Here is a 19623-nt window from a genome sequence, read left to right on the forward strand (position 1 = left end):
CTCTATTCCATGCTGGAAGTGGAAGTGATTAGCAGTGAGGAGTGGGGTGGACCAAGAGCCTTTTTCTATCTTAAATAAAGTGAGTCTAGATCAATAGCTCTCACTTTGTGGTGGGGGCTGAAATTCCCTTACACTCTAAAAAGAGTATTGGGGACTTCACAAAGCTTTTGTTTATAGGGGTTATACTTTCTGACATTTTTCAAATTATCAGTTAAAGCTAAGAAAGGTTTTTTATTATTTATTTATTTTTAAATAATAATAATTTTTATTTAAAAAATACTTTTAAAACGATAATAAATACATTACATGTTAACATGCGTATTTTAAGTTTTTATTTAAATTCCAGTTAATTAGCATACACTGTAATACTAATTTCAGGTGTACAATATAGTGATTGAACACTTCTGTACAACACCTGGAGCTCATCACAACAAGTGCACTCCTTAATCCCCATCACCTGTTTCATCCATCCCCCACCCCCACCCCTCTGATAACCATCACTTTGTTCTCTATAATTAAGAGTCTGTTTTTTTTATTTGTTTCTCTCTCTTTTTTCCCCCCTTTGCTTGTTTTGTTTCTTAAATTCCATATATGAGTGAAATTCACATCTTTCTTTAAAAAAAAGGGCTAAAATGAACAACAGGAATTAGTATACATGTTTTTTATGTAAAATAATTAAAAAAAAAAAACTCTTTTAGTGAGAAGAGGAGTGACTTCATTTTATAGTTTAAGCAAATCTCTTTAATGTCCTGCTTAACATAAGGCAGTCAGACTCCGCTGTTGGCTTCTGCTTGCGGCCACTCATGCCCTGACACCTGGCGTGGGTCCTGTAGAGCTCCACGGGAAACTTAAGAGACCATGACAGTGAAATGGACAAATAAAGTCTTCCTGTTGTTATAAAAATAGTTTAATGGCTGGCCTCCCTGGAAGATCTCAGGGACCCCTGGGGGCCCAGCCTGCACTTTGAGAACCACAGTTTAGATAAAATCAGCAAGAGAACTGAGAAGCTCTGTCACCAACTTTAGCTCATAAAAACAGTAATATTTCTCAGCAAAAACAAAAAGTATTATGGAATGATGTGTAAGAATTATATTTGGTTAACTCACACTGAGACAAAAATTCATGTGTTTTTATCTTTACAGCATAAGGCAATCCTTTGTTATACAGAAGAAATGCAATTGAAGTGTCATTCTATTTTTGTGGCAATAACCAAACTGATTAAATCTGTTCTATTGCTTATGCAAAGCTAGTGAGTCAAATATTAGCAGACGTGTACCCTAATAAAGTAGAGGGCACCAGGAGAGCATTGGAAATATCGCATAAAATGCGAAAAATCTTAAGACACATTAGAATTTGGGGGCTCCTGGGTGGCTCAGTGGTTAAGCGTCTGCCTTCAGCTCAGGGTGTAATCCCAGGGTCCTGGGATCGAGCCCCACATTGGGCTCCTCTGCTGGGAGCCTGCTTCTTCCTCTCCCACTCCCCCTGCTTGTGTTCCCTCTCTCGCTGGTTGTCTCTCTCTCTCTGTCAAATAAATAAAATCTTAGAAAAAAAAAGACACATTAGAATTTGAATTGTTTGGCTTTCATGGGATTATATCTTCAAAATGTCTTATCTCAGAAATATAATTTTTCTTCCTTGCTTTAAAATCCAAGCCCAGAAACCAGTCATTTATAAATCATAGTTGCTTTTGTTGATTCATGTATTCAAATTTGTTTAGCTTTACTGTACTCTTTCAACGTGGAAAATGATTGTCATGATGCACTTTACTTATTCCTAATAGTTTTTCAACTTAACATAGTACCTTAGGTATTCTGTAAGAATTGAACTGTAGTTCACAGACATGTTAGCAAAAATGAAGCTGAAGGAATATCATTTCAGTAGCAATATTGCACCAAAAGGAAAAACACTACTTTTTTTAAGATTGAAAATATTCATAGAGTGCATGAGCGAGCACTAGCACTAAAATGAGCTTTGATCTCCATTGTCAATTGAACCACAGACCAAAATAATCATTTGAAGTTTCCACACATTGGACATCATGGAAGTTTCCAGATATTGGATTTGATGACAGAAGAAACATCAGTATCAACATCAGTGCATCCCTTTAAAACCAACTCCTGGTTGAATGTTTTACACATTCTAGAGGTGCTATTATCAGGTAATTTTTTTCCCAGTATCCAGATGCTCTGAGGTGAAGAAAACACCTACAGGTTCTTCAGAAAAGAGCTGTTTGTTGAAATAGAAAGCCTGGCCGTGTCACACTAAGAAGCTTTTCTCGATTCCCTCCAGGTTCTTTGCAGCAACAGCCTGCTCGAGTCTACAGACTACTGGTTGCAGAATCGAAGGACACCCTGCCAGATTGGTTTTGTGGAAGACAAGTCCGAAAACTGTGCTTCCGTAAGTAAACACAAACTCTCGGGGTGTAATTTGAGAAAGCAGGGAGTCTGGCACGTGTGCTCACCCTAACAATGGAAGTTGCACAATTCATTAAATACAAGGTAGGAAAGTATCGTTTTGAAAATGCATGAGTGGTTTATACGGACCGCTAACAAAATAGCATGCCGAGCTCATGTTTCCTCTCTTATTTTGCTCATTTCAGTGGGTAAATTAACCTGATCAATTCTCTGAAAAAGAAAAACGGTGTGTATGTTTTCAAAGCTGACTGGGGAAAAGATTCAGAAATAGAACGGTATGATGAGAAATAAGAGACCATTCAAGAGCTCTCCTGGATTCTTTTCAATATATTTTATAACTGCTGCTAATAGGTTATTTTCCAACACGAAAATTGTGTAAAAATGTTCTACAATTTTTATAAGCTATAGTCACCATCTGAAAACCTTTTCAACCTAGGAAACATAGAAGCATGCATTTTAATATACTGGGGCAGAGCTTTATATACAAAACCTTCTTTTTCAAGGAAGAGATGTTCTTACAAACAAACTTCTTATCTTAATGTCTGGGTACATGTTATTGACATGAGAAATCAACAATATGATTCCTTTTTCTTTTTGAAATCTACTCCTTCCTGTATGTTGTTTTAATTGATATGTTTAAGTGATATGTTTCATTTTAACTGAAATCACCTAGCCCTTCTGGGGTCATAGTTACCGAGATCGGGGAAGAGTATTTCCAATGCAGAGAGTAATGTAATTCTCATGACTAAACTGAGAACTTCAGCTCTGAGCTATTCTTGGAGGTAAATTGAATGCCAGCATTTCTGTTAAAAGAAAAAAAAATTAAAACAAAAAAAAGGAAGGAAGCTGAAAATGGGATGAAGAAGCTTTTTATATACAATGGGCAGAACCAGAGCTGGCAGAGAGAAGATATAAAACGTTTCACACCGCAGAGTCTCCTCGCACAAGGAAAGCAGAGTCCGTTCAACAGATTATTTCAATGTCTTTGTTTAGGCAAATGATTTTAATCCCACTACTTTTAGGACTTTTAAACCCTTATCCAGATAACTGGTTGATGTCTAAAAATCTTTGGGGAGAACAAAAAGAATTAGGTGGCAAGTAATTTAATAGTGATAGCTCCTTTGCAAATTCACTTCTGAGGTGAGTTAGAAAACACAGGCGTTTGTGAATACAGATTTCTAATCACACAGCTGTCCATTGTAAAAGGGAGAAAAACAGAGCGTAAAAGCTCTCCAACTACATTCTGGAAAAAGTTGTCACGCAAACAGGTCCTGTATTAAGAAGTCTCCCACTTGGAGGGGCACCTGGATGGCTCAGCCTGGCAAGCGTCAGACTCTTGATTTCTGCTCAGGTCATGATCTCAGGGTTATGAGATGGAGCCCTGCATTGAGCTCCACACTCAGCTGGGAGTCTGCTTGAGATTCTCTTCCTCTGTCCCTCACCCCCCCACACACACACTCTCTCTCTCTCTCTCTCTGTCTCTCTCTGTGTCAAATAAATAAATAAAACCTTTAAAAAATGAAGGCTCCCAGGCGCAGGGGTGGCTCAGTTGGTTAAGCATCTGCCTTTGGCTCGGGTCATGATCCCGGGGTTCTGGGATCAAGTCCCAAGTCGGGCTCCCTGCTCAGTGGGGAGTCTGCTTCTCCCTCTGCCCCTCCCTCCTGCTTGTGCTCTCTCTCTCTCTCTCTCTCTTTCTCTCTCTCTGATAAATAAATAAAATCTTTAAAAAAAGGAAAAAAAATGAAGCCTCCCACTTGGAGAAGCATTGAAGTTGGGGCACTAAAAATTGTGTAGTGGAAAGCAAAGAGGTCCTGAAGCTTTTTATTTTTGGAATCTAGATTAGAGATCTGCAATTAGAAATGTTAAATTTATAGTCAGATTCAAGATTACCATTGGCTCTCCCTAAGTGAAGAGAACTCTCCTCCCACCCCCCACCAATCCCAGTGGATTCAAATTTGGACTTGAAACCATATGACTTCCTTAATTCTGTGTCCCTTTATAGTGTCAGATGACATCAGTGAGGTTGAGGTGATTCATCCTGCCTTTACAGTTCTTCCTATTCTTTCCAAAAGGGGAAAAACCTAAGCACTAATAAAAGGCATCCTGGAAGATTTGTTTTCCCACAATGTTTACAAAAATTGTCCATGTCTCTAAAGCTAAACGAAATTTCAAAATCCCTATGGCAAAGTAGCCTTAATCTCTCGAAAGCGTCCTTCAATCCCTTTTTCTTAAAGTGCGAGTTCTTTCTCTCTTTTGGACTTGGCACAGATTTCCAGGGTGAGAAGAGGAAACGCTGTTGAGTTAGACTTTGCTGAATGGAAGCAATTCTAGAGGTTGAACCATGGAGATACCTGATCAGGACCAGGACCTCTTAAGAATCAAAACAACAATACATAGGTATTGGCCGAAATAGTCAGGGTTGGTGGGGTGGTTGGGGTATTTTTACGGTTTTATTAATTCATGTACTTAATTGCCTTTCAAAAACAAATTTTCCATAGCAGGATGAAAGTGAAAGGTGTAATTTAAGGGAAAAAGCACGGTATTTTAAAATAATATCTTCATTCAAGTTTCATTTAAAAATTCACTTTAATAAAATCATCCCAAATCAACGTCTCTTTTCAAATAACCAGAAGAGAATCTGGGGAACCTGTAGCAATATTGGCTCATATTGTATCGCTTTGTACTCTGTTCATAGCTCTGTGCTAATCGTTACTTCTTTAACGGATTTCTTCCCCATCAAAATTAGCGGCCAACTTTTTCAGATCCAATTTCAATTGGCTTGGGATCCAGTATACTGAACTCCAAGTGTCTGGACTTGCGGTTTCTTAGAAATAAGAACCTCGGCGTACCAACATTTTCTGAATTTGAGATGTCCACTTAAAATTTTTATCGAGGGACAAACTCAGGCTTGGAAAACCTTCAGGGTGTGGTGCGCATGGGTCAGTAATGCCTGTTCTCAAGCATCAAGCGATAAGTTTTTTCAGTTATTATTTATTTTATTTATTTATTTGACAGAGAGAGACAGTGAGAGAGAGCACAAGCAGGGAGGAGGGGGAGAGGGAGAAGCAGACTCCCCGCTGAGCAAGGAGCCCAATGTGGGGCTCCATCCCAGGACCCTGGGATCACGACCTGAGCTGAGCCACCCACGCGTCCCAGTTATTATTTCAATAGAGAACTGCATTCATTTCACAGCTAAAATGAAGAGCCTTAATGAAGAGTAGTTTGAAGCAGTCAGAGACATGATAGGCACATCAAACAGGAATAGCTTGCCAGGAAGTCTGGCTCGGGAAGCCCCCTAAAAGTCACTCTTAAACGCTTTTCACCAGGTATCAAATATAAACAATTTGCTTATGTTTTCCTAAATAGCGTTCTCCTATCAACCTATGTAATTTCATTTTCTTTCTAATTTGCCATTCTGAAAAAAAAAAATCATACACTAACCTTAACCTTCAGGATTTTTTTTTAACCTGATTTTTTTAAAAAGAGTTTATTATTTATTTGAGAGAGAAAGACAGCAGGGGGAGGGGCAGAGGGGGAGGGACAAGCCAGCCCCCAGCTGAGTGAGGAGTCCCAGCACTGGACAATCTCACAACCCTGAGATCATGACTGGAAGGAAATCAAGAGTTGGACGCTTCACTGACTGAGCCATCCAGGCACCCCTAAGCTGATTATTTAAAAGAAAGAAATGGAGAGAAGGGTATTGGAATTGGAAGCCAATTTCCAAACCCAACAGCTGAGACATTTTCTTAATAGAGGTTCTCAACACAAGGGGTAGGAATTGGACTTTTCAAGTCTCTTGACTTTTTTTAAACTAAAAACTAATTTAGTTACTTTTTAATCTGCTACTACCTTTTGCTATTTACTCAAATTTACTTTTTTTTTTTTTTTTTAGTTTTCAGAAATCCTCTTTTGGTTTAACTTTTCATTAAAATTACCTTGACAATTGACATTATTTCTATTTATGGCTACTGTCAGACTCTTTCCTTACCGATCATTTTAAGACTTGGCTATCACCCTGCAAATAAATTACACTCCCTAGTGTGTATCTTAATTGATGAATCACAGTATTTAAAAATGTGTTACATTTGCCTTCAATTTTTAAATAAACAAATTACATTCTCAGGCAGGCTTCAACATCCCACACGTGATATTGCAAAACTAAGAAGATATTTGACAGCTGTTCAGTGAGTCTCTGATGTCAATGCAACCCAGTGGCAACAATGACAAAATGATATCTTGAATGACTACTCTTTATTCTATATTATTTTTCCAAATATTTCTCTACCAACTCTATTATGAAATTTTTTTAAAAAAATAAGTTAAGGAAGAGACAAACACTCCACTTGATATGCTGATCTGTGGAAAAATCTAGACTTATATGATCAAGGAAAAATATAATTATAGAACTATGAAGGGGCATCTTACATTATCCAGTCCAGGTATTTACCAAGCTTTCAAGCAACTTTTAATTTTTTTTTCCTTAAAAACATCAAGTTTGGAAGTTATTTTTTAAATTCTTTAATTTTAGAATTACAGAAAAATTGCAGGGATTCCTAGAATTCCCAGAATCCCCATAGACTAACATTTTTTTTTTTTTAAGATTTTATTTATTTATTCGACAGGACAGAGACAGCCAGCGAGAGAGGGAACACAAGCAGGGGGAGTGGGAGAGGAAGAAGCAGGCTCCTAGCGGAGGAGCCTGACGTGGGGCTCGAACCCATAATGCCGGGATCACGCCCTGAGCCGAAGGCAGACGCTTAACCGCTGCGCCACCCAGGCGCCCCCATAGACTAACATTTTACTACATTTGCTTACGCTTCCTTTTGTGCGTGTATATGCATCTGTGTATAAATGTCCAGATAAGATTTTTTTTTCTAAAACTTTTGAGAATGAGTTGCAAACACAATGCCCCTTTTCCNNNTACATACTTCAGTGTGGAACATAAATATTTGAAACTAGGATTGAACCCAGAGCTGCAGAAACCCTTGTTCAGGCTACTCATTTGGTACCAACTGCACAATAATGTTCTTTGAATATTTATTCAACAATTTTCAAGGAGAAGCTAAATGCTGCCCCCATAAAAGTGAAAAATCAAATGCTGACAATGGACGTCAGCCAGACGGAGCAGAACAAAAGCCCCATATTTAAGTGGAGGCAGTGTAAGCACCGTCAGGGGTGACTTGCCCACAGGAGAGGGAGCTCTCAGCCCTCAGCCCCAGTAGATTATTCCTGACAACTGCATCCAGAACTGCTCTTGAACAGAAGTTCTGGTAAGTTACACTTCTTCCATGTTGAGAGATTTCCAGGGATTTTGGTACCCACTCCCCACCCTTGATGGGTGCAGAACTTATTGGAGGCTTGCTTCTTAACACAGCCCTAGATAAAACAGAGAAAGCAAGGCAGCCCTGGGTGTAGCACAGCAGATGTCCACGGCTGATCTGTGTTGCCTCCCCTTGCCTTGGGCAGGAGCTCCTGAGGCTCCTTGGGAAATCCATGAGTCCCAGAGAAAATTTTTGACTCTCAATGAAAAAAAGTTCTACTAAACTTTACCAAGCCTCCAGAAGCCAATAAATGAGAAAGAAAACTTTATGGTAAAGCATGACACAGAGGGGTGGTAGAAAAAAGAACCATGTACCAAAGAAACTAGGTGGGTCTAAATGTATGAGGTCACAGGCAAGAAACTGATGCTTAGAAAAGTGATAGAACTGAGATAGAGGTTTTGATAGAACTTGAGGGCGGCACCTACAGTGTGTGGCCAAAATTGTACAGTAGTAATGCGGGTGTAGACGTTAGACCTAGTCTGTACGTTTATCAGTGCCATGGATTCTGAAACTAAGAGGGAGTTTTTACAAGTTTATTTTCATTGAAAATTGAGTTCATATTCTATCGCTTATGTTGTAGGTAAAATGCTGCATAATAAAAATTAAGATCCTTGACTTTCTTTATTGGCTCAAGGAATTTCAGTACTTTACATTTCAGACATTACTTAAAGTGGAATGACACTTCTAATAATTCATTATATGTAAAGGAATTATGAGAGAAATCTAGGTGGCTATTTGTATGACTACTTAAGCTTGATGCAACTGCAGAAACCAATTTTTAAATGCTTACATTTCAGTAAACAATAGAAACAAAATGAAAAACCAAGTAACAAATGTGTGTGTGTGTGTGTGTGTGTGTATGACAGCCTCGTGGTGTTAATCTCAATGCATGAAGAATGGCCAGAGTTCATTATGAAAAAGTGAAATTTCCAATACGAAAGTCGGCAGGAAACCAAACATAAGAAATTCACTGAAGGGGACCCTTTAGCTCACTTAAGCATCTGCCTTTGGCTCAGGTCATGATCCCAGGGCTCGATCTCAGGGAATCCCTGCTCAGCAGGGAGTCTACTTCTACCTTTCCTTCTGCACCTCTCCCCTGCTTGTGAGCTCTCTCTCTCTCAAATAAATAAAAAAAATATTTTTTTTAAAAGTTCACTGAATAATACGATTGTTAATTTGGACTTGAAAAAATAATTGACTGCTCTTATAATCAAAGATAATCAACTATCATTATTATAGAATTTATTTCCAATAAACTGGTTAAGATTGTAAAAATTATTATACCCAGTGTTGATGTAAGCACAGTTAAGAGGATACTCTCAACAACCGACATAAGGAGTGGAAATTGACAAAGTTAATATAATCTTTGTGGAGAAAACTTTGTAATGTGTACTGTCCAAAACATTTAAATATTCATGACTATTGATCCACTTCTGGAAGTATATTCTAAAGAAATGGCCAAAGTTACATGCAGACTGATGTAAAATAGAGTCAACCTGCAAAGTAGCGTACCCAAGGCAACAGACCGGACTGATTTAGAACATGGACTTTGGAGTCAGGCTGCTTTGATTTGAATCCCACCTCCCCTGTCTAGCTATGTAATCTTGAGCAAGCTGTTCAGTCTCTCTGTGTTTCAGATTTCTCATTTGTCAAATGGAGATGGTATAGTATTTATCTCAGGGATTGTAAGGATTAGATGCATTAACATGTCTAAAGTTTTAGAACAGTGCCTGCACAAAGTAAACATGATTAAGTATTCCGTGAACTCAACAGCATGTGATGGCAAAAAATAGAAAAATCTTGCATGCCCCATAGTACAGGATTGGTTAAATAAATGTTGTCCATTTATACCATGAAGATTAATGCATTCTTTACCAGCCAGGTTTGTAAAATAAAAATATTTTAGCACATGGAAATAAAGGCTCACAATATAATTATGTGTAAAAAATAGGCTCCAAAATTGTACACGATATATATTAAACAGGTTAATCAATTGGATGAGGAAAGAGAGAAATCAAGAATAAGTCCTATGGTTTGGGTTTAAGCTCCTAGATGGGTGGAAGTTTCATTGACTGTGATGGGGGAGCAAGTTGGAGGTGGGAGAAGGAGGATGGTGCTGAATGTCTTTCAGTCATCCAAGTGGAAATGTCAAGTTGGCAGCTGGGTGTACAACTTAGAGTTGCTGGCAAGATCAGGGTGAGAGATAAGAGATTTGAGGGTCTTCACGGAGAAGATCAGTCAAACCAGAGAGGGTGTAAAGACAGAAAAAAAGGTTTGCAACTGAGCATGAGGTGTTCTGATAAGTGCTCATATGGCGATTCCCATGTCCCAAGGTCCCCCCAAAAGCAAGAGATTTTTGAGCATATAAACCTGAGTTTCAAATACATAATGGAGTATTTTATGTATCCTGATATTTTCATGCTTAAAGTACGGTCAGATGAGTAGACCTGAGTGTATTTTTAAACCTGGGTGTTCATACCATTTCTCAACTGTTTCTTTAAAATTCCTTTTGACAGAAGAATGCATTATTAAAATAGCTTAGAATAGCTTTGAGTTTCAAATTTCATACAATTCCTGCTATTATAGCAATTTTCCTCTGAGTGGAAAGCCTATCAATCAAGAAAAACTGAAAACAATAAACAATGTTCCTCATTAAATACCTTTCAGCTTCCAGGGTATTGACTATATAATTTCTATTTCTTTTTAGTAGAATTGTTTGTTTGGATCAACATGTCTTTCTTAATCAGTTCCTCCAGAATCCCAAGAAAACTAGTTAGAAGTAATAGCATTTTTTTTTCAACTTAGAGTCTCGAGTTGTTGTTGTTTTTTAATAGAAAAGAAAGAAAGAAAGAAAGAAAGAAAGAAAGAAAGAAAGAAAGAAAAAAAGAAAGAAAGAAAGAAAGAAAGAAAGAAAGAAAGAAAGAAAGAAAGAAAGAAAGAAAGAAAGAAAGGAGAAATTTAAAAAGTGGCCTCGCAAATGACTACTGTAGGATGTCTGCTTTTTAGTTCAGAGCCTCTGGAATACTATTTCTCTCTTTTGTAACAATGACACAAGCTCAACCTAGAGGTTTATTAGGAAATAAGAAAGTGCTAAAAGAAGAATTTCTGCTCTTCCACACTTGAATATTACTCTCTTATTAAGACCAGAGGCAGCCCTTACTTTACATTTCAGACAGTACTGAGCCCATTGGCTGGTCCATAAAGTCTATAATGATGAAATTGAGTTGGATTATCTGGAGGCGTTCAGTGTCTTGCCAGAAGCATCTGAAGTGGCCAGAAGGGACGAAGGAAAGTTTGCACCTTGCTAAGTTGTGCCTCGGGTTTAGTTTAATACAATAATTCAGCAGACAGCCTAAGTCAGTAGTGGCTCGGGTAGTTTTATTAAGACCCAGGGATGAATTCTTCTTAAGTAGGATCTATCAACCTTTGACACTATCGTTGGCTTAGGCTGGTTGATTCTTTGTTGTAGGGGGCTTTCCTGTGCATTGTAGGGTAGTTAGCTTATCCCTGGGCTCTATCCAGTAGATGCCAGTAGCATCTACTCTCCAGTTGTAACAACCAAAAATGCCTCTAGATGTTGCCAGTCTCTCCTGGCTGGGGGTGGTGGATGAGGAGCAAAGTCTCACCCCGTTGCATTGCTGCTCTAAAGTTTCTCAAACTTTAACCCCTAGTGTCTCCTGAAGCGTCTACTATTCATAGGCTTCAACTTGAGCTGCCCCTCACACCTGCACAGACACGGAAAGAAAGCATGGCCTCCACTACTCTCAAATGATCCTTGCTCACCTGTTACTGCCATCAAAAGTCATATGCACTGGGAGGGAGGACTGAAAATGAAAGTTCATGAGACAGTCAAAACCAGTTCAAAGTACTTACCTGCAGGTCAAGGTCCGTTAATTTATGGCTGTTGCCTCTACCACACATAGAATCCAGTATCACGGGAACATCCCAGGCAACCAATTTCTAGATTGAGGTGTATTACATTTATTTATAACATCTCTTCCTTCTTTTATCAAATATAATGCAGTTGCATAACTGATCATTAGAAAGCAACAAGAAAGAAAAGCACCCTAATTCTGATACCTAATGGATCAACTCTCAGTACCCAGGTTATTTCTTTGCACCCTTTTCCCCACAAACCAGAGAGAACAGGCATGTCAGCTCATCTCAATTCCAAATGGGACTATGGGCCCTGGGTTGAAGGTCTCCTCATTTTTAAGAGAAGTCAGAAATTTTGTTTTCTACATGAAATCTGATTTCTAAAAATTGACCAGTAATAAATCTTTCTTTCAACATTGTAAAAACAAAACAGAGCACATCTATGGGATGGAATGAGCTGGTAGGACCCCAGTTTCTGACAGCTGCCTTGTCATCTTGTGCGTACCTGGGGTCATTCTTTTTACATGCCAATTTCGATTTGCGTTTGAATTCAGGACTTCTGTCACTAAGCAATCCCTCAAATGCTTTCCAGCTCAAAAATTATGTTAGTGTAAGACCAAGTACATTATTAGAACCCTCTTTCTCATTACCACTCTCCACAAATAGACAACACCATCTTCTGTGGCCTTACTCTCTGAAGATGATTTGGAAAGTAAAGTCCTAACTAATCTGGAAAATAAAGGACAGTGGACATGAATTATGCCAACTTATTTCCTTTACTCATATGTGTGCATATATATATATTCATGTATGCATATGCATATAATATACACTATGTATTTTATATATATACATTTTATAATATTATATTGGATATATTTCTGTTAAAGGTGCTGTTCTAGTAAGTAAATAATTCACTTCACAAAGACCCAACCAAAAAAGGATGGTCCAAAAGATAAAAATTAATCCAATAGGCATATCTAGGCTTCAGCATCCCCTTCAGGACCCTCCACCATCTGCGCTGTCCAAATTTGTCTTTTGATCAACCCTCACTCCCTGTTACCACCCTTTCCCCAAGTTCATTGGAATACTTGCCATTCTTCAAATATCAATGTCCCTTTGCCCAAACTATTTCCTTGTCCAAGGCTACCCTGGAGCCAGCCTCTTGCCTCAAAAATTCTTATAGACATTTTTAGTCCAACTATGTTCATACAAAACAGTCATTTCAACTTCTAAGCATTGCTTATTCATGACAACTCAGGAAAAAATACTGCATTCTTCTTTCAGATTAATTCCTGGGAAACTCACTGTAATTTCCTGCATTCCTTACTGTATTTGGAACTGACAGCTAGTTTGTCAATTACTTCAATATTGTATTCCTTCAAAATTAATTTGTCTTAAAGAGAACAAGTGGTCATCATTCTTAATAAAAGTACTATTCACCACTGTGTTCTTATTACTTATATACACTTTTCCATTATTACATATATTACTCCAAATCTTCTTTAAAAAGCACATATCAAGACAAGCAAAAGACAGTTTCCCTGCCCCTCTCTGCCTGTGAAACCGTTCATCATATGTTCCTTCTTCACTTGATTACCAAACTCAAAAACTAGTAAAAAGTATACTGTCTCTGCTACCTGGCTACTACCTGGCTGTCTCACCATTCTGCTGAAATTGCTCTTACTAGTGTCACCCAATCCGCTGATGTGTTTTCACTATTTATATTACTTAGCAGAACTCACTGAACTCATACCCCCACCCAGATTCTGAAAACTAGCTCTTTTCTCCATGGCTTCAAGAACATTATTCTAATTGTTTTCCTGCTTCTGGGATCTTACTTCTTTGTCTTATTCCTGGACTTTTGCTCTCCACCACCTGGCACTTTGTGGTGGTATTTTCCAAAGGTCTGTGCAAAAGCCTGGTCCCTTCTTGCTGACTGCTTTCACTGGATCATTCATCCACACTTCATGACTTCAGCCACCTCTATATGCCAATGACTGCTATCTGTGTGCTGTAGACTTATTTCTAGGTACTTGTTGGATACACCCACCTGAACATCTCAGAAATAACCCAAGTTAAATAGAACTGGAAGTAAGTATCTAAAAATGTGTTCTGCCCGGGACACCTGCATGGCTCAGTTGGTTAAGCATCTGCCTTAAGCTCAGGTCATGATCCAGGGGTATTGGGATTGAGTTCGCATCCAGCTCCTTGCTCTGTGGGGAGCCTGCTTCTCCCTCTGCCTGCTTCTCCCCCTCCTTGCGCTCTCTCTCTCTGATAAATATATAAATAAAATCATTAAAAAAAATGTATTCTGCCTTCCAGATTTTCAATTTCCGTTGATGGTTTTGTAATCTACACATTTCCCCATGCTATGCTCTTAGAATCACACTCATCTTATGTTTCTCCTTTACTTTTCATCTCTAATTGGTTACCAAAAGCTGTTTTGATTTTTCAAGTCTGGCTGTGCATTTCCATTCTGTTACTGTTTTATTGCCTAATGCCCCACATTTTTCTTCTAAAGATTTAATATGCAAAATCAAAAGCAAACACAGAGAAGGGGGGGTAGCAAAGAATACCCTAAGGCCCTCGTATCTTTTTCTCCTGGAATCTTTTGCAGCAACAAATTCCTAGATTTATTTTAAGGTTCTGGTGGTAGGAATAAATTACATTCCCAGTCCACCACCACCCTCAGCATCACAGAATTCCTAATCTAGAGGCTGCTGAATCATTTTAGTGTCTAATTCAAAACCATGGCTCTAGTTTGCAATTGGACCGAATATGAATTCCAAAGGAGCTGATTTACCATCGCTATTCTAATTTTTAAAGTACTACACTAAATCACAGGCCAGTGAGGAAACACTTTGACATTGGCACACTTTTGACATTGGAAACATTCACAATATTTATTTGCCAGAGCCTACTGGTAGCACCCAAATATAATATTAACTGGAGCACATACTTACACCGCATGATAAGTAAACAGAATGAACTGGTGTTCTCCTATTCTGCCAAACTAAGTAGCTAAGCTTCAATTTGCGACATTGCAGAACCAGAAAGCTGGAATAAATTTAAGAAGATATATTGCCCATCCCTCTCACTTCTCAGGTGAGAAGAAAGAATTGCAATGAAGAGAAAGGATTGCTCAGGGCTACGAAGAAAATTAGTAGTGAGGCCCAGTCTAAAACCCAGATCTGCCAGCTCTTAGTGTAGTGAGTCTAGTTTTGCAATATTATGGTAGGTCCCCACCTCTGTAAATTATTATAATTATTGTATCAACATGTCATAAAAAAGTACAATTTTTTCATTGTAGGATTGTATTTATCTGAGGCATCTGAGGCATAAAGAGATTTGCATTAGTAATCCAAGCCGAAGACCCTAAATTAGTATTATTGAAAAGTTCCAAGATATTTAGCTTTTTTGGTTGTTTTTAGTAAATTTAAGATGGTCACATGTTTGTATATAAATTACTGTTGGGTTATATCTGGCATATCTGGTTATATCATCCATAGGTATCAATGTCATTAAGGTCTGATCTGTCTGTACCATCAAGCCAAGCCACATAGGCCTTGGTAATGCCTACACTTACTCATCCGGTTGGCATTTATTGGGTCTTACTATGTGCAAATTGCTCTACCAGAACCTCTGAGGGGTACAGAAATATGAGCAAAGAATCTCCGCATCTTAAGAAGCTCAGAAAAGTGGACATTTGAGATAATATAGCAACTCTGGATACCGATCCCCCCTCACTCTCCTGGGCTTGTTTTATTGTTATTTGATTTTCTAAATTTGTTTTTTGACTAGGCTAGGTTGTTTTAGTGAAATCGATTTCCCCATGACGGTGTGAAGCCTTTGGTGTCACTCTTCAGAGATGCATAGCCTTGGGCCTATGCACAGTCACCTAGGATGACATTGGTCTTAGCAAGTCTCTCTTTTACTGTCTTTCTCTGATCTTTCTTTTAAGCTGCCTGTTCCATTTGATATTATACCCCTGCCTGTTAGACTTTACTATTTTACCAGCTGACTGCTCTATTGCTTTTAACTATGCCCTAGAGTATACATTGCCCAGCTGTCTGATCCAATTAAATTTAGGCAAGCATAATTTTTGAGACCAGTTTTGAATTTTGTTCTGACCCCATGAGGGCTTTTCTTTAGTTATTTCCTCTTCTGGTTCTTTCTAGTAAACTAGCTGGCCTATGGTTTAGCTTGTTGCTTTTAATTAAGAGGAGCTCCCGTTTTTGAGAGTGCCCTTATCTTGAACTTCCACAGATTCCATTTCAAATAACCTCAGTTCCTTTGGGGAGAGCGTCTGAGCTCTCTTTTCTTATAGACTACATGTCTTCCAGGGCAAACTCTCTGACCCGCTTCTCTGAGTACTGGGTGGAACAGTAGTCTCTAGAACTCTTGGTTGGCCAAGCCAGTTGGTACCCCTGCTCTACAAGCAGGCCAAGTGATGGTGATCATGTCCCCAGTATTGTCAGTCTTTAAGCCCAGGGGTAGCCCCTGAGTGGGACCCAGATGGAGGAAAGAAGCCCCTGATTTCTTGGCTTTACTCACCAAGTATTTAACCTCTTCAATCCGGAGTTAGGCGGGATGAGAAATGCTGACGGTCTCTGACTCTCAGCGAGAGACAGTGACCCTTGTTTGGGAGGGGGAAGGGGAACCCGAATGGCTCTGTCAAGTTGAACTGGGCCAAGGGGAGGCAGGGAAAGGAGAAAGTGAGCTGTGGTTTAAAAGATTTAAATGCTACAGACTCTTCCTGTTCTGAGTGTTAGATCTTCTTGAAAAATATTTCTTCATTTTCTCTATGTCCTAAGGACAATTTCTTGAGAATTAAGATGTTTGCTTTTATGGTTTTTGCCAGCTCTGCCTATTTTACCGGGGAGTTGGTCCCCAGAGTTCCCCATGCTGTCATCCCTGACCTGGAACTCAGTATGTCTTCTTTTTCTAGCCCATGTTACTCTATACCATGGAAGTTGGTGACCCAAGCAGGGTGTATAACTCTAGAGTCATCGGGGATTCATGTCTCCTGTTAAAGGTAGCTTAATATCCTTTAGTAGTCAGACTTGAAGGTAGAGATGATACTGTCTTAAGAAAGCTAAAGCATCTAATGTCCCTGAAAGAGAGCATCTCATTTTTTAAAATTTATTTATTTTTATTTTATTTTATTATTTTGAAGCTTAGTTGACACACAATGTTACTTTAGCTTCAGGTGTACAGCTTGGTGATTCGACAACTGTATACATTATGCTCTCTCATTCACCACATCTGAGAGCAACTCATTAATGTGTCAAGTTAACAACTGAATGCTTGTCAAAAGAGACAAGATTTTCCTCAGGGGGGAAAAAAATTGGAGTTTCATGTAATACATGGGGCGCCTGGGTGGCACAGTGGTTAAGCGTCTGCCTTTGGCTCAGGGCGTGATCCCGGCGTTATGGGATCGAGCCCCACATCAGGCTCCTCCACTGGGAGCCTGCTTCTTCCTCTCCCACTCCCCCTGCTTGTGTTCCCTCTCTCGCTGGCTGTCTCTATCTCTGTCGAATAAATAAAAATAAAATCTTTAAAAAAAAGAAGACACCTTTGTTAATTTTATTCTGAAAACATTTAATAGGGGGTCACTCAATGTCCAGGGAAGCCATTAAAAACATGTTAAACAGCACCGATTTTTTTTTTTTAATTTCAGGAATATAATTTCAAAGTGAACCCACAAAATAAACATTGCTAAACTCTTCCCCTAGATATTACATGAATCGATTTGCAATCTAGCTGTTGGCTAGAAGGTACTTAAACATTAAACGAGGTCTGGCAAGTGATGATAAATGTCAAGTGGCTAAAACGGAGTCGTTCTCTATAGTACTAATTGCACAGGAGCCCTAACTGTCTATTTATGCCACCGTTCGTTCCTGCGTGATTCTGTTACCAACCTACCAGGGACTTTAGTCATGCATTCTTGAGACACGCGAGAATTTTTGTTTTCAACCAGAAATTCATGGGTAGGTTTATCTGTAGCAAATAAAATTCTCTGGCCACTGCATTTTTTGTCTCAAAGCACTGACAAATCCTCTGAGGTAGGTGCAGACTAAGAATCGGATATGAAAATTAGGGGTTGTACTTCATTAATCGCCACGGATTCCCGAGTCACCTGGTCGATGTGAGCTCAAAAGTTTCTTGCAGTTTTAAGACTCTTTTCAAATGCTTATTCATTGTTCTTCACAGGGAAGTATTGGATGAAAATGATATTTTGCTTAATTAGCAAGAGCAGCATAATGTTTCTGCCTTATTTTATTTTATTTTATTTTATTTTATTTTATTTTATTTTAATCTTATCCTGCCCTTCAGCGTGGCATTCTGTTAACTCAGCAGACTGCTGTTGCCCTGATGCTTTGTCTGTGAAAACACATTCTGTCTGAGTGACCAAAGAGGCAAAAGAAATAGGGGTGTATTTTTGGTTTACCTTAGTAACTGCAAAAGGAATTCATCAATCAATGCCACAGGCGTCAAGCTATTCTTATGACAACTCAATTTTATTGACTATTTTTCTTCCTTCACTAAGCTTGTCTCCGAGGACGCCCTTTTTCCTCTGTCCATCATAACCCTTTCTGACTTGTCATCTAGGCAGAGATCCCTTTGGTCTAAAGAGAAGTGATTTGAAAGAAGAAAAGCACAGAATTGGACTCCAGTCCTGTTCATGTGCCTGGAAACTGAAGGAGGAATTAATTTGTTAAGCAAAGTCCACCCGGGTTATAGTTTTTGAAAGCACTTTTCAAAATTAATCAAGGGTGAACATTTTAGAGATTGCCTGAAACAAAGCTTCACAAGGCATTTAAGATGGTACAGAAATAATGGATTCCTGTGGTGCATGAACGTTTATGCCAGCTCATTGGTTTGAAAACAAGACCAAACAAAAACTTGACTAATTTATAATAAACAATATTCATGTAGGAATATATAAAAATGTGAAATGAAAGGACCTGATGTTTTCTTCGTGTGTTGATAATGAAGGCAAAAATTCATGCAGGTGTTAAGCCACTTCCAAATCTGTATAGTCATTCGCTTACCTTCTTATTTGTAGGGTTATTCAGTTATAAATATCATGTCTTGTTTAAAATTTTTTTTAAAAATTAATACTGGAGGCCTATGGGTGGCTCAGTTGGTTAAGCGTCTGCCTTTGGCTCAGGTCATGATCTCAGGGTCCTGGGATCGAACCCTGCGTTCAGCTCGATGCTCAGGGAGAGTCTGATTCTCCCTCTCCCTCTGCTCCTCCCTCCCACTTGTGCATGCTCTCTCTCTCTCCCCCCCCCACTCTTTTTTACTCAAATAAAATATTTTAAAAATTTAATACTAATAATCAATGCTAATTAGTAACACACACTGCCCTTGCAAGATGAAATGGGCAGGACTTTGCCGGCCAATCCTTTGAGAGGCAGGTGAAGGAAGGTTTCCTAGCCAGTGTTGCATGCTATAGGCTACATCCGGGGGGCACTATGTATTAAGGTGGCAAGACACTGTGTATTGTTTTAGGGCGTAGACATGTGTAGGAAGAATGAAAAAAGACGAAAAACCTAAACACTGCTTTATTTTTTCCTGTGAAGAAATACATTTCCTATAATAATGATAGAAATACTGAATCCGTTACCTATACGGGGTTCTGTGCGAAGTAATGAGCTTTCTCATAAGTGTTCAGAGATGGGATGAACACAGAGCCGCAACATCGTAGAGGTGATTCAGGCATCTGGTAAATGACCTCTGCAGGCTCTTCCACTCCAGACCTACATGAATTTGTGAAACTTTTCAATAAAAAAGAACTGATATTTATCAAATACTTCTGGTCTCCCAGGCAGCTCTGCTAAGAACACTAGGTGGACTCATTAATTCATATAACATTTCTACAGAGTAGGGAGTATTATTTTCTCCAGACGAGGCTGACGTGGGTGGTGTATCTGAGTCACACAGACAGTAAATGGTGGAGCCAGGAATAAGACACAGGCAATCTAACCAAGAGTCCTATCTTC

The 19623-nt window shown here is 38.9% G+C and overlaps 1 protein-coding gene across 1 annotated transcript in view; it reads left to right on the forward strand.

Moving 5' to 3' along the window:
- The window catches only part of LOC103662855 (SPHK1 interactor, AKAP domain containing), a 129351-nt gene that overhangs the window by 19405 nt on the left and 90323 nt on the right, over nucleotides 1-19623 (forward strand). Inside the window, exon 2 of the mRNA XM_008690562.2 lies at nucleotides 2290-2397. Coding sequence (XP_008688784.2) covers nucleotides 2290-2397 — 108 coding nt within the window. The remainder of the gene's footprint in view (nucleotides 1-2289; nucleotides 2398-19623) is intronic.

Source organism: Ursus maritimus, unplaced genomic scaffold (assembly GCF_017311325.1).
Source record: "Ursus maritimus isolate PB19 unplaced genomic scaffold, ASM1731132v1 scaffold_1, whole genome shotgun sequence".
In the NCBI taxonomy this organism is placed as follows: domain Eukaryota; kingdom Metazoa; phylum Chordata; class Mammalia; order Carnivora; family Ursidae; genus Ursus; species Ursus maritimus.